This window comes from Callorhinus ursinus, unplaced genomic scaffold (genome assembly GCF_003265705.2).
Source record: "Callorhinus ursinus isolate GAN/ISIS: 27379988/994484 unplaced genomic scaffold, GSC_fseal_2.0 scaffold6, whole genome shotgun sequence".
In the NCBI taxonomy this organism is placed as follows: domain Eukaryota; kingdom Metazoa; phylum Chordata; class Mammalia; order Carnivora; family Otariidae; genus Callorhinus; species Callorhinus ursinus.
Genome location: NW_027397068.1, coordinates 29,057,155 through 29,069,932, shown reverse-complemented (window position 1 = coordinate 29,069,932; position 12,778 = coordinate 29,057,155). Strand labels below are relative to the sequence as shown.

The 12,778-nt window shown below is 41.1% G+C and overlaps 1 protein-coding gene across 1 annotated transcript in view; it reads right to left on the bottom strand.

The window, feature by feature from the left end:
• Positions 1-9,703: 9,703 nt before the first annotated feature.
• LOC112813989 (coiled-coil domain-containing protein 162-like) overlaps positions 9,704-12,778 on the bottom strand; it is a 60,626-nt gene continuing 57,551 nt past the window's right edge. The window contains 3 exon segments of the mRNA XM_073894256.1: positions 9,704-9,787; positions 9,789-9,815; positions 11,547-11,674. Of these exon segments, the coding sequence (XP_073750357.1) occupies positions 9,704-9,787; positions 9,789-9,815; positions 11,547-11,674 (239 nt within the window).

Below are 12,778 nucleotides of genomic sequence, written 5' to 3'. Positions count from 1 at the left end.
TTAATCTGTTCCTTTTTATTAACTGAAGTGTTTTTGCATTTTGATTATGAAATTTAATGTTAGTTGAATTTACCTTACCAGTCTGTTTGGGGATGGGTTGTCTACTCTCTTTTTATTGCTCTCCAAGACCAGCAGATCGTAAGCTACGCATTCATCAGTGCAGGACAGAGCTTTAGAAACTTGCAGTGCTTTAGTGCTTTCAGCACTTCAATGATGTCGTTCCGGTGTCTTCTCACTCGCATCGTTGTTCTCGGGAATTCTCTCTCGCATTGTTTTCGGGGAAATCTCACTCGCATTGTTGTTCTCGGGGAAATCTCACTCGCATTATTGTTCTCGGGGAATTCTCACTCGCATTGTTCTCAGGGAAATCTCACTTGCATTGTTCTCCTCGGGGAATTCTCACTTGCATTGTTGTCCTCGGGGAAATCTCACTCGCATTGTTCTTCTCGGGGAAATCTCACTCGCATTGTTCTCCTCGGGGAATTCTCACTCGCATTGTTCTCCTCGGGGAATTCTCACTCGCATTGTTCTCGGGGAATTCTCACTCGCATTGTTCTCGGGGAAATCTAACTCGCATTGTTCTTCTCGGGGAAATCTCACTCGCATTGTTCTCCTCGGGGAAATCTCACCCGCATTGTTCTCCTCGGGGAAATCTCACCCGCATTGTTCTCCTCGGGGAATTCTCACTCGCATTGTTCTCCTCGGGGAATTCTCACTCGCATTGTTCTCGGGGAATTCTCACTCGCATTGTTCTCCTTGGGGAAATCTCACTCGCATTGTTGTTCTCGGGGAATTCTCACTCGCATTGTTGTTCTCGGGGAAACCTCTTCATCTTCTGTTCCTCTGCACGTGTCTTTGTTTTCCTTTGTTGCTTTTTGAGATTTTTCTCTATCACTGGTTTGAGCAATTTGATGATGATGTGCTGTGCTATCATTTCTTGTGCTTGGGGTTTGTTGGGTTTCTTGGATATATGCTTTTCATCAGCTTTGGACATTCTCCGCTGTTAATTCTTCAAATATTTTTTTCTATCCTTCCCCTTCTCTGGTGGGGATTTGGTCATCCATGCACTGTTTAGTTTTTTAATCTTTTTCTGTTTCATTTCAAATTACTGTGTTCAAGTTCACTAATGGCTTGAGTTTATCTGTTAATCTTACCCAGCGTGTTTTTCATTTCAGATGTCTTCATTTCTAGTTCATTTTGGATGTTTTTATATCTTTCATGTCTACATATCCATTCTTTAGTTTTTGAACATACAGTGGGTTTCGTTGGTGTTTTTTTTTTTTTTAATGCCTATGTCTGCTAATTTTAATACTGGGTCAGTTTGATTTTTTTGCTCATCATGGGGTCATACTTTTCCTGTTTCTTTGCATGCAAGATGTAAGTTATAACCCGTTGGGTGCTGGTTATTTTTGTTCTGGGACAGAGAAAACAGTTTGATCCTTTTTAGGTCTTGAGTTTGAACTTTGGTTAGGTGAGAGAAGAGCAGCATTCATTGGAGGGCTAATAGTTGCCCAGTTCTGAGGCAAGACCCTTCTGAGTAGTCAGTGTCCCTGGATTATGAGGCTTTCTAGTCTGGGCTCTGGGGACAGGCTCTGTTCCTAGCCTTGTGTGGGCTTCCCGGTGCTGTTTCCTGGGAACATTTGCCCAGGCGTGGGTAGTTAATCTCATGCGTATGCTGATCAATATGTTGCTGAGACTGCACTCTGCAGATCTCCGGAGTTCTCTTTCTGGGGCCTTCCACCCTGGTGCTCTGCTCTGGAACTCCAGCTGCCTTCAGCTGCCTTGACTTTCAACTCAGGAAGCTCACTGGGCTCTGTCTGCGTGTCCTCTGCCACATCATGGCTTAGAAATCCAAGGCAGGCTGGGTCAATAGTTTCCTGTCTTTCAAGGATTGCTGTCCTTTGCCCAAAGTCCAGTGTGTTGAAAACTACTGTTTCGTGTGTGTTGTCCAGTTTTTCAGTTTGAGAGTAAATGCGGTCTCTTACTTCATTTTGCCCAGAAGAAAAAATTCAAGATAGGGATTTTAAAGTTTTAATTTTTAATTCAAGGAACATACAAATACATACTCTTAAGTTTTTTTTTTTCTTAAACTATACAAGATAAGTGTGTCTGCTTTGACCGTCCCTCAATCCCTTCCCCTTGCTTGTTCCTTCACTTTGCAGAGGTAATTACTGGAACTGGTCTGATGTTAAACTCCCCCTCTGCCAGCATTGTTTATATACTCTCTGTATCCTTAGAAAATACATAATGTGGATTTTTGTTTTAACATCAGCCTGCAACAACTTCTCACTACTTCTTGGAGATCTTTCCAAGTTAGTGTACGTAGCTATACCAAATTCTTAAATTCTCTTAAGGTCATATGTAATGTGAGTATCATAAGTATCTACCTATTGAAGGATAGTAGGTTTGCAGTTTTTAGTTTTTAGTAACACTTTTGCAGAGCGTATCTTTGCACCTGCCCCCTTGTTTATGTGTGAATTTCTCTCGAGTAAACATGGAGAAGTGGAGATCTGCATCATAGGGTTTGCACTTTGAACTTTTTATATTTAACTCATTTTTTTAACTTAAATTGATATATAGTGTATTATTAGTTTCACAGGTGGAGTTCAGTGCTTCATCAGTCTTATGTAATACCCAGTGCTCATTACATCATGTGCCCTCCTTAATGTGCATCACCCAATTACCCCATCCCCCGCCCCCTCCCCTCTAGCAACCCTCAGTTTGTTTCCTATGACTAAGAGTCTCTTATGGTTTGTCTCCCTGATTTCATCTTGTTTTATTTTTCCCTCCCTTACCCTATGCTCCTCCGTTTTGTTTCTTAAATTTCACATGTGAGTGAGATCATATGATAATTGTCTTTCTCTGATTGTCTTATTTTGCTTAGCATAATACCTTCTAGTTCCATCCACACTTTCTACATTTTAACAGACTGAGATTGCCTTCCAATTTCCACCAGCCAGGGTACCTGAGAGTTCTATATCCTTTCCATCTGATGTTGGCAAAGTTAAATTTTAATACTCTGGTGAGTGAAATGATTTACTTGGTTACTGTCCTTAATTTGTACTTCCTCTGTGAATTGTCTTTTTTTATTGTTTTTTCTTAATTGTAGGATTTTTTTTAAAGTTTTTATTTATTTGAGAGAGAGAGAGATCACAGAGGCCGTGGGAGAGGGAGAAGCAGGCTCCCTGCTGCACAAGGAGCTGGATGCTGGGCTTGATCCCAGGACCCTGAGATCATGACCTGAGCCGAAGGCAGACGCTTAACTGACTAAGCTACCCAGGTGCTCCTTAATTGTAGGGTTTTTTATCTTAAAATGTGCTGGGTTCTCATCTATGGTCAACGGATTTTCTTTAATATTTTCTTCAAGTCTTTGTCTTTGATTATCGTGTCTGTATCACCGGATTACAATCAGGAGATAGAAGCCACATAATACAAACAGAGGAAGTTTGACCTAAGAGTGGATTGGAGTAATAGGACATATTATCTGTAATATTTTAAGAAATACAAACAAAGCAGTAAAGCATTCTAAAGAATACTGGCATGGAAATAGAAGTGGCCACTATCTGTTCTCCCTCAAGCCAGAAATAATTAGGAAATAGCCGTGACTCTCTGGATGAAGTTTGTGGTAGCTGCAAATCCACTACCAGGCAGCTATGGGGAAATGATATACCAGTGGTAACCTGTGAAGTTATCCAAGGGATGCAAGGTAAGCCATGCACAGGAGGTACCACACCAGGGACACCCCACTGCTAAGCTGTGTGCACTGCTAGAGTTTTGCCCAGAACCAGGAAAAGAAATTCCTCCAGTACTGTCTACTGACAAAACATCATGCCACCTAGCAAAGAAGTATTCACTCATATGGTTCAACTCCATTGTCATAATGGTGGAGTGGGCAACAGGTGGATTCAAAGCTTAAAGCCCTTCTTTCTGTTGATTTATGACCTCCCACTATTTAATATTTATTTTGCCCTTGCTGAGAATCTCAAGTGGTCAGTTCTTTTCCTGGTGGTGACCCAAATATTACTACCAAAGGGTCTGAGTCTTCCATTGTTCTACCTGTTTTGGTTGCATAGTTTTTCATTAATCTTTACTATTGGGTATGGAACTACTCAAGCACCCAGAGAACCCTCTTGTTCCAGATACAGTCCTTGCCTCCATTGTGTACCAGCAATACAACCTCCCTTTGGTAATCAGGATTGACCATTCCAGCCAGTAGGGGTAACACCTTTTGCGGCCTATTGGTTTAGTGGCTTATGAATCCCAAGATGGTCAAGTGGCAGTCTCATTTTAGGTCTTATATCAATAGAACCATTGTTGTGTCCCTGGTTGAAACAAATCTTGGGAACTAAGACCTCCAAACCAGCTCAGCTTAAGGTTCCTGAGATGAGAAGTATAATTCTGAGGAGTCTTGCCCACTTCTACCCCTGATTCCTGGGTTCATATGCTACCTCCTGTGAGACAAGTCCATCCTTTCAAGGTGGTATCTCCCAACAATTCCAACTGAGTTTTCAATGAATTATTCCACCTTTCAATCAGACCAGCCCCTTCTGGGTGTTGGGGGATGTTAATTTCACAGGCATGAGTTCACCTCAACATTTCCTTTACTGTGAAATTGATTCCTTAATTAGAAGCCGTGCTATAGGCAATGCCATGACAGTGGATAAGGCATTCTGTGAGTATGTGTATCAGATAGTAGTGCTGGCAGAAGCCTTATAGACCATACCCAGAATGTGTGTGTATTCTACTCAAGATGAATCTCTGTCCTCTATGATGGAAAAGGCCCAATGTAACCAAATTGCTATCACATGGATGGCTGTTACCCGTGAGATTAATACCATATTGCAGCCTCAGTATTGGCCTCAGCTCTTGACAGATTAGGCAGTAGTGGGTAGTGCATGTCAGCCTTGGTAAGGGGAGATCCATGTTGTTGAGCTCATGCATAGCCTCTAGCTCTGCCACCATAGTCACGTTGTTCATGGGTCCACTGAGCAAGTCCTGGGGTAGCTGGGGAATGAGACTGACTGACACCCGTAGAGTGCATTATTTTATCCACCTGATTAATAAGAGGCTTCTTTGCTGTAGATGCCCTTCAGTGACATGGGCTACGAATATCTTCACAGTGTGTTCCCATTCCGAGATCCATCCACATACCTCTTTCCACATTTACTTGTCACCAACCTTTACTATTTCCTCCAAGTCTCTGACTCTCCAACCAAACCATTAGCAACTACCCAAAAATGAGTGTGAATTTGTACTTCTGGCCATGTCTCAGATCAGACACAGTGGACAGTCAAATGTACTACTTGCATTTTGCACAGGGAAGATTTTCTTGCACTCCTTTTATTTAGGCTTGCTCTTGAGTGGAGGGTGGGGGTACAGCTGTCCACCTTTGGGTGGATCCAATATATCCTACAGACCTATCTATAAACCAGGTTTGATGTTTTTTTTTCTTGGCTAGCTAGTTGTTAGAAACACCCCAGACCAGAGGTATTGACTGAGGAAGAGGAGGCAACAGGAGTTGGTGTTGAAAGAGTCTGAGCCACATGTTCATGGAAGCTATTTGTACCTTTCAGAAGTGTTCCAGCAAGTTAACAATTGTAAACTATTTCCATTGATGATAGATTGCTGCTGTGCATGCTCAAGTTTATGACTAGGTAGATTCTCCAACACCCAACTCATGATGTGAAGGTCAGGCTACCTGCTCACCTACCATCCCATGGCTGGGTCATCAGTCTCTATAAGGCATAAAAGGAGAATAGTTATCTTCAAAAGAGGGCATGGATTTGCTCCAAAATCCTAGGGTTAAGCCCTGTGTTTCTGCTTGACAAAGGCTCTATACATGCCGGGACACTTTTAGAATCACCTGCTCTGCTGGATCATAAGACCTATATGGCAGAACAGCTTATACTGTAACTCAAATTCATGACAGAACCTTCTCTTGCTCTGCTCACCACTCAAAATTGGTAATCTTATAGGTAACTCTAGAGGTGGGTTGAAATAGCAAACTCAAATATGGTACATGTTGCCTTCAAATCCAGAAAGGCCTACTGAGCATCATGCCTTTTTTTCATGGTATATAGTGTGAGCTGAAGCAAACTGTCTTTCTCCTTAGAGGGAGATATTTAACATGCTCGAAACCACTGAACCCACCCAGAAACTACACGGGTTAATAGCCCTAAATTTCTGTGGAATTGTTTCTTTTACCTTCTAGTTCTTGCATGTTTTACTAAGGCGCCAAAATATTTACTGCCTCCTACTCGTCATATCCAATCAGCATAATGTTACCAACATAGGGGACCAATGTGATTTTTGTAGAATATCATGATGATCAAGGCCTCTACAGACTCTATCATGGCAGAGAGTAGAATTGACAAAGTCTTAAGGCCAGACTTCAACAGTATACTGCTGCCGTACCAGGTAAAAAGCTAACTGCTCCTCATGGTCCTTACAATTTGTTACGGAACAAAAGGTGTAAGAAATTGGGTCAACAACCCCATAACAAATGCCAGGAGGATACTCATTTGCTCCAGTAAAGATACTACATCTGAGATAGCAGCTGCAATTGGAATCACCACCTCATTAAGATGTGAACCTGATAGTCCGTAGTCATTTTCCAAGATCCACCTGTTTTCTGCACAGGCCAAAGTGGTGATTTAAGTGGCAGTGTGATAGGTATCATCACCCTTGTTTCCTTTAAGTTGTGATGGTGGCATTAATCTCTGCAGTTTCCCCACGGATATAATATTGCTTCTAGTTTACTTTCCTGAGAGGGGAAGTTCCAGGGGCTTCCAATGATCTCTTCCTACAATAATGAGCCTTCAACTCATGGGTTAAAAACCAATATAGGAGTGTTTTCAGTTGTTATTATGTCTATTCCAATTATCCATTCAGGAACTGTGGAAATAACCACATGGTGGGTCCATGGATTGACTGGGTCCACTGTAATTTGAACCTGAGACTCCTTCTGTTACCTCACTGTAAGCCTTCATTTTGACTGGTGAGCCACAGCGTGTTTTGTGTTCCCAGGAATTACAATTTTATTTTTTAGGAAGGTTCCATACAAAATGTGGGGCTTGAATTCATGACCCTGAGATCAAGAGTCACAACGCTCTACCAACTGCGCCAGCCAGGCATCCCTTGTGTTCCCAGGAATTAGAATTAATTTGGAGGTAGTGCCTATTCTTCACCAAATAGTCTAGATATTTCTTTTTCTCTGATGAACAGTAACTCTAGGAAATGATTACAGATCCCTTAGGAAAATGTTTTGAAGAAGATTTATGATGTGTACCTACAGCAGTGGTATAGGGTCCTTTCTCAAGGGGATCCAGCCTCCCAAGAGGTCAAGGTCTGTAAATTGACTTAGGTATGGAATCTGAGAGACTATGACTCTCCTCTGTGCTAACTCAAGCCAGGTGTTTGGCTACCAGAGTCTTTCCTGTTGTATAGATCAAGCAATATTTTAATTGGCTGCCCATATGATTTCATTCAGGGGGACACGCTAACCACCAAAGATACCTAAGTGCCAGGTCTATAATCTGAATACTGATATGTCCCTGATGCCCTTTATAATAGACATACCCACCTTGTCCTTGGCAGTTGCCTTCTGCTATTCTGGGATTGCACCATGACCATTGAAATGAGAGCCCATCTCAATAGCAATGAGAAATGACAGGATTGTGATTTCAACTGTCATTATCATTTAGCATTCTGCACAATTAAAATTTATGCTTGATTTTTTAGCAGTATTACCCCTGTGACTACAAGAAATAAGAGATTTTTTTTTTAAAGGGTGCCGTGGAAGCTCTCTGGTTTTCAGACCATGATCTGAGCTGAGAATTAAAGGACCAGAGCTTGTCATTTTCTTCTGTAAGTGCTAAAGTGTTATACGCAACAAACGAATCATTGAACACTACATCAAAAATTAATGATGTAATATACAGTGGCTAATGGAACATAATAAAATAAATAAATAAAATGAAGTGCATCCAAGAAAGTCCATCCCACACCCCAGTATTTATGGTCATCATTATTGCCATGAGAGTCAGTATAGTAGCAAATTAGGCTCCCAAGGCATATGCTTCAGTAGGCTTCATCACAATCAACCACGGGTAATAACTTGGTAAGTTGTCATGCCACTGCATGCAAAGGATTACTAGTATTCCATTTCTTATTGTCAAGGAGCTCAGCACTGTGTTCAAGCCCAAGGGTGCAATGAAACAAATCCCCAAACCCCATTTTTGTGAGTCTGTCCCCTAAGACCACTCCACTACTGGTATCAGTTCTGTATTACTCATGGGCCAATTAAGAGATAGAAACCACCCAGTAATCAAATTGTGAGAAAGTTTAATATAAAGGATTATTAACTATAACAAGGGGTTGAAGTAATGGGAGGATTGGCTGGGAAGCAATAAAGAGAACTCTGAAGAATATAGGGATAGCAGAAATAGTGAGCAGCCACTACCCTCCAGAGCTGACATCCATTGGAGAGGGTGTGACCAAGGCTCACTGGATGGCAGAGAAGGTCATTGAGGCTGGGAAGCAGCCCTCACAGAAGGGGAGCAGGAGGAGAAAGCCCTTCACAGAAGGCACCATGCCAGTGGCCCTCCACCAGGAAGCTGCATGCTCTTCTGAGCATTCCTGCACTGAAGCCTGGTGCTACAGAAGCCATGGACATGGCAGGAGCCTGCCAAGAGGAGCACCCCAGAACCTCCTTCTCCAAGGTCCCTTCAGTACTCTCCCCTGACAAAGCTTAAAATCTTGCAGTGGGCAAAGAAGAAATATTTACAGGGTCCATATTAATCATATCACAGCAGACAAGAATGAATTTAGAGCTGAGAGGCATAAATTAATAACTGGTACCATACCTAGTCATGCTGAATTTTTAGCTTTGACATCAAAGTCATCAATCTTCCTCTTAGCTTTTGTTTTTCATGTTCTATTTCAGAAATAAGTTTGTGTGTGTGTCTTTGTGCATGTGTGTTTGTGTGTGTGTGTGTGCACGCATATAGATCTTGAATCCATTCGGGATTCATTTTGTATAGTGTAAGTGATAATTTATTCTACTTCAAATAGACTCAACCTTATCCTTAATTTGAAAAACTATATATATCATATTTAAGTTTATGTATGTAGATGTTTCTCTGGTCTGTTCTGTTCCAGTCATCTACCTATTTATTCCCTTACCCAGGATACATTTTCTTGTCTGAACAATAAGACTTGGATCAGGACTTTACAAAAGTCTGAAGAGGGTTTCAGTATTTGTAGGAAGGATAAAAAACTGTTAAGAGAGGATGATGTTTTTAAGTGAAACAAATAGAAATAAGTGCTCTGAAGTTTATTTAGATTAATCCGTTCTGGTTTTTCATTTGCTAATAAATACTGCTTAGCAGCAATGCCCTCTCTCCTGGTTCCCACCACCTCATCAGCAATCTAGAACCCATAATGAGAGGCTGTTGCTTGACCAAAGGCAAGGCCTAGGTTGTAGAAATGTGGATCAACTCTAAGTTCTCAAAACCTAAGGCCAAACCCTACCTCACTCGGGACATTCGGATATAATCATCTCAGTCCTTCCACACTTAGTACTCTTCATAGTACTTTAATAAAAATTAGGTAAAGTTTTAATGGAGGTTAGAATCATTTTTATTCATTCAAATGCTCAAGGAAACAAAATGTGGAAAAGCATATATGATTACCAGTCAGGTCCTTATGGGATTATAGATGGAGCTGTGCGAACTTGAAAAGCTGAATGTTGAACATTTTCTGCCACATTGGGTAGAAAGACGTTGTCAGACCTTTTTTTTGTGTTTAATAGGTACCTGTAATATAAAGATTAAATAGATATTGGAGATATCATTAAAAGTCACTGTTACTCATAAGACCAAGATCATTGGGTCAGTCTGGGTTAGGCCATTTAGGGTGCCTTCTTGTATTTGCCACTTGTCATAAAGGGAACTGGTCATGAATTAAATCTATCAACAGAAAGCCATTTTCATCTAAGGAAAAAAGATATCCCATATGTGGAGTAATCTAAAAGTTCCTTAATAGTTTATCATTTGTCTTAGTGCAGTGTTTTGTTTTATAGAAAATCATTGGCGGTCTTACATTCCAGCTATGTATAAATTCCTCTTCAGTCTGTATTTATCTGATTTGTCTCATAGGCCTTTCTTAAGAAGCCAGAGCTTAGATTCGAAGAGCCTCCAATTCTTTTGTGCCTTTCCTGGACCTTAGGCTTTTTGCTTGGGGTTTTTATAGTGTACACGAGTTAATGGGCCACAAAACACTCTACTTATTAGGGTTTGTTTAGAGCATCACCCTTTTGAATCTTTCGAATACAGTGGATCTCCTCAAATGCATTTAGTGACTTAAGCAGCCTTCTTAGCCATGAGTTATAATCCTCAACTACCTCCATGAGAGCAACATTTGCTTTTGGGAGTGAAATGGGGATGGAGTGAATCTTAAAAGCCCTTGTGGTCCCATACACACCAACTGAATATTGCTTCCTTTTGGAAAAGGCTTTTTCAGAAACAAACAGCCATATACTAGAATTTCACCTTTTGGTGAAAGATGACTGCACAGAGATTGGTAAGTCAAGCAAATGGCGGGCATTAATAATGTGGTCCTACTTGTTCAAGGACCTCAAATGGATATTCCCGACCTGTTTCTTCCCTTTCTGTGTATGACTCCTTAACTACATGTTCAGAAATACTGCAACAAATGTTTGGTCCAATAACTAGACCCTCAGCTGCAGAATTACACCCTCAAAAAAGACCTTAGAATTGGCATATTTTCTCTGACAATATGATTAAATCTTTTTCTTTTACTTTTCCTCAAAGCAAGAGGCAGGAATTCTTAAATGTGTTGACATGTAAACTTCTGGAGGGGATTCTAAGAAACAATGGAGCAAAGAGTGTAATACTTATCAAAGTAGTGCGGAGAAGGCAGTGGAAGAGGGTGTAAATGTTTTACATAAACTAAAAGCTGAAATGTTAAAAAAAAATCTTCATATACGTGCTATACCTTGACCTAATCTGTGTTCCAAGAATTTCTTTGGAGGGTAGATTTCTCACATGTTTTTAAAATGACTTCTGAAACTTTCTGCTCTGCCAGGGAACTCAGATAACTGATCTCATGCTGCTAGTTAATTATTGTAGATGATGGAAGAAAAAGAAGAAATTCAGAGAAGAAATTCAGAGACAGAACACAGCAAGGTGTTGATACTGACTTCCACATCCATTTGTTTAATTGCAATTGAGTAAGTGCTTTTGGGCTGAATTGTTTTGACATCAGAATTCTATTACTGAGGAATAGCATCAGCAAGATGTCAGAGTGGGAAACCCTGGATCATCCTTCTTCCCACAAATGCATTGATTCAGAAACAATTCATGAACAAATTCCCCTGTGAGAAATCCAGAATTTTATTATCTAGACCCAGGTATCTAGATAAGAGCCTGATATTTTTAATGTAAGTTTGAAGTGAACCTAAAACCATAATTTCATATTTACATTTTCATTGTTTCACATATATAACCAAATTGATCATTACTTACAGTGTCTGGCCTTTGAATCCTTCTTGTTATTTTACTGCTCATAAGATTAGTCTTTAAAAGGTGTTGCTGTGAGTGTCTGGATGATGTGGGCGCAGAACGGAGGGAATACTGAGCCCGAGGTATAAGGCCTATAATGTTAAAAAATATTAAATTATATCTCTGGTTGCAGTGTATAGGCCTAGATTTGATCCATAAAATTTTAGAGCTTAAAATGAACATCTAATCCAGCTTCGTCAATTCTGAGTGAAGATGTCAAAACTTGGATGGAATCTTTTGCCTGAGGGTCACATGACCAAGTGAAAGAGAAGGATATGATAGGTGACTTGGACTGTGGTGGGTAGAAGTGGACAGACTTAGGGATATTCAAATTAATCAGACTCAGTAATTAACTGGATTTGCAGGGTGACAAAGAATAGCTCCTAGATTTCTGGCTCAAGCAACTGGATAGATGTTAATTTTATTTTATGGTGGATTTTATGATCCTGGCACATATATACTCAATAGGTCACAAGATTAGAAGGGTAGATGGGTGGGAAATATGAGCATGTAGAGAGAAAGCAGATAAAAATTAGTTCAAGGCCCCTGAAAAAGAAGGACCAAATGGGATCCCATGCATTGGGATTGGCCCCAGGAAGGGGCACCTTCTCCATTTTATCAGGAAGGATGGAGAAGCAGCTGAGTATCTAATGTAGGTGGGCTGGGTTCAAGATATAGTGGGGGGTTCCCACTGGATGGCTTTTAACTGCTCTGTGAAACTGAGGTACGGTGTTGGCTGGAGAGGAGGACAGTGTTTGAAGGTCTGAAGAGGCCAGGAAGATTTAAAATAGTTACTGGGAAGAGGAGAGAGTGAGCTGACCCCATCCTCAGCTCCAGGGGAGGGACATGTGAGCTGATCCTAAGCGCACTGAGCGTCTTAGTCTCTGGCTTTAGTGATTTGCTCAAACCCGGGCACGTGACTCGAGTCAGCCCAGTCTGAGGCTGATTCTTTTCAACTGTCCCATCTCCGCACTGACTCCGGCCCCAAGAGCTGAACAGAGCAGGGGAGCTACAGCGGTGGCAGCCATCTTGCTTCCCAAGGCGCTCCACTTCCTCTCTGCTCCCAGCATTCTCAGAGCCCAGAGGCTGTGAGAGAGAAATCAGTGCTGGTGAAAAACGTCAAACCGGGATCAAGCGAACTGAAACCAGTCTACCTCTCAACATTTCACAGTTTTGTCAGCCAAATGATTTCATTT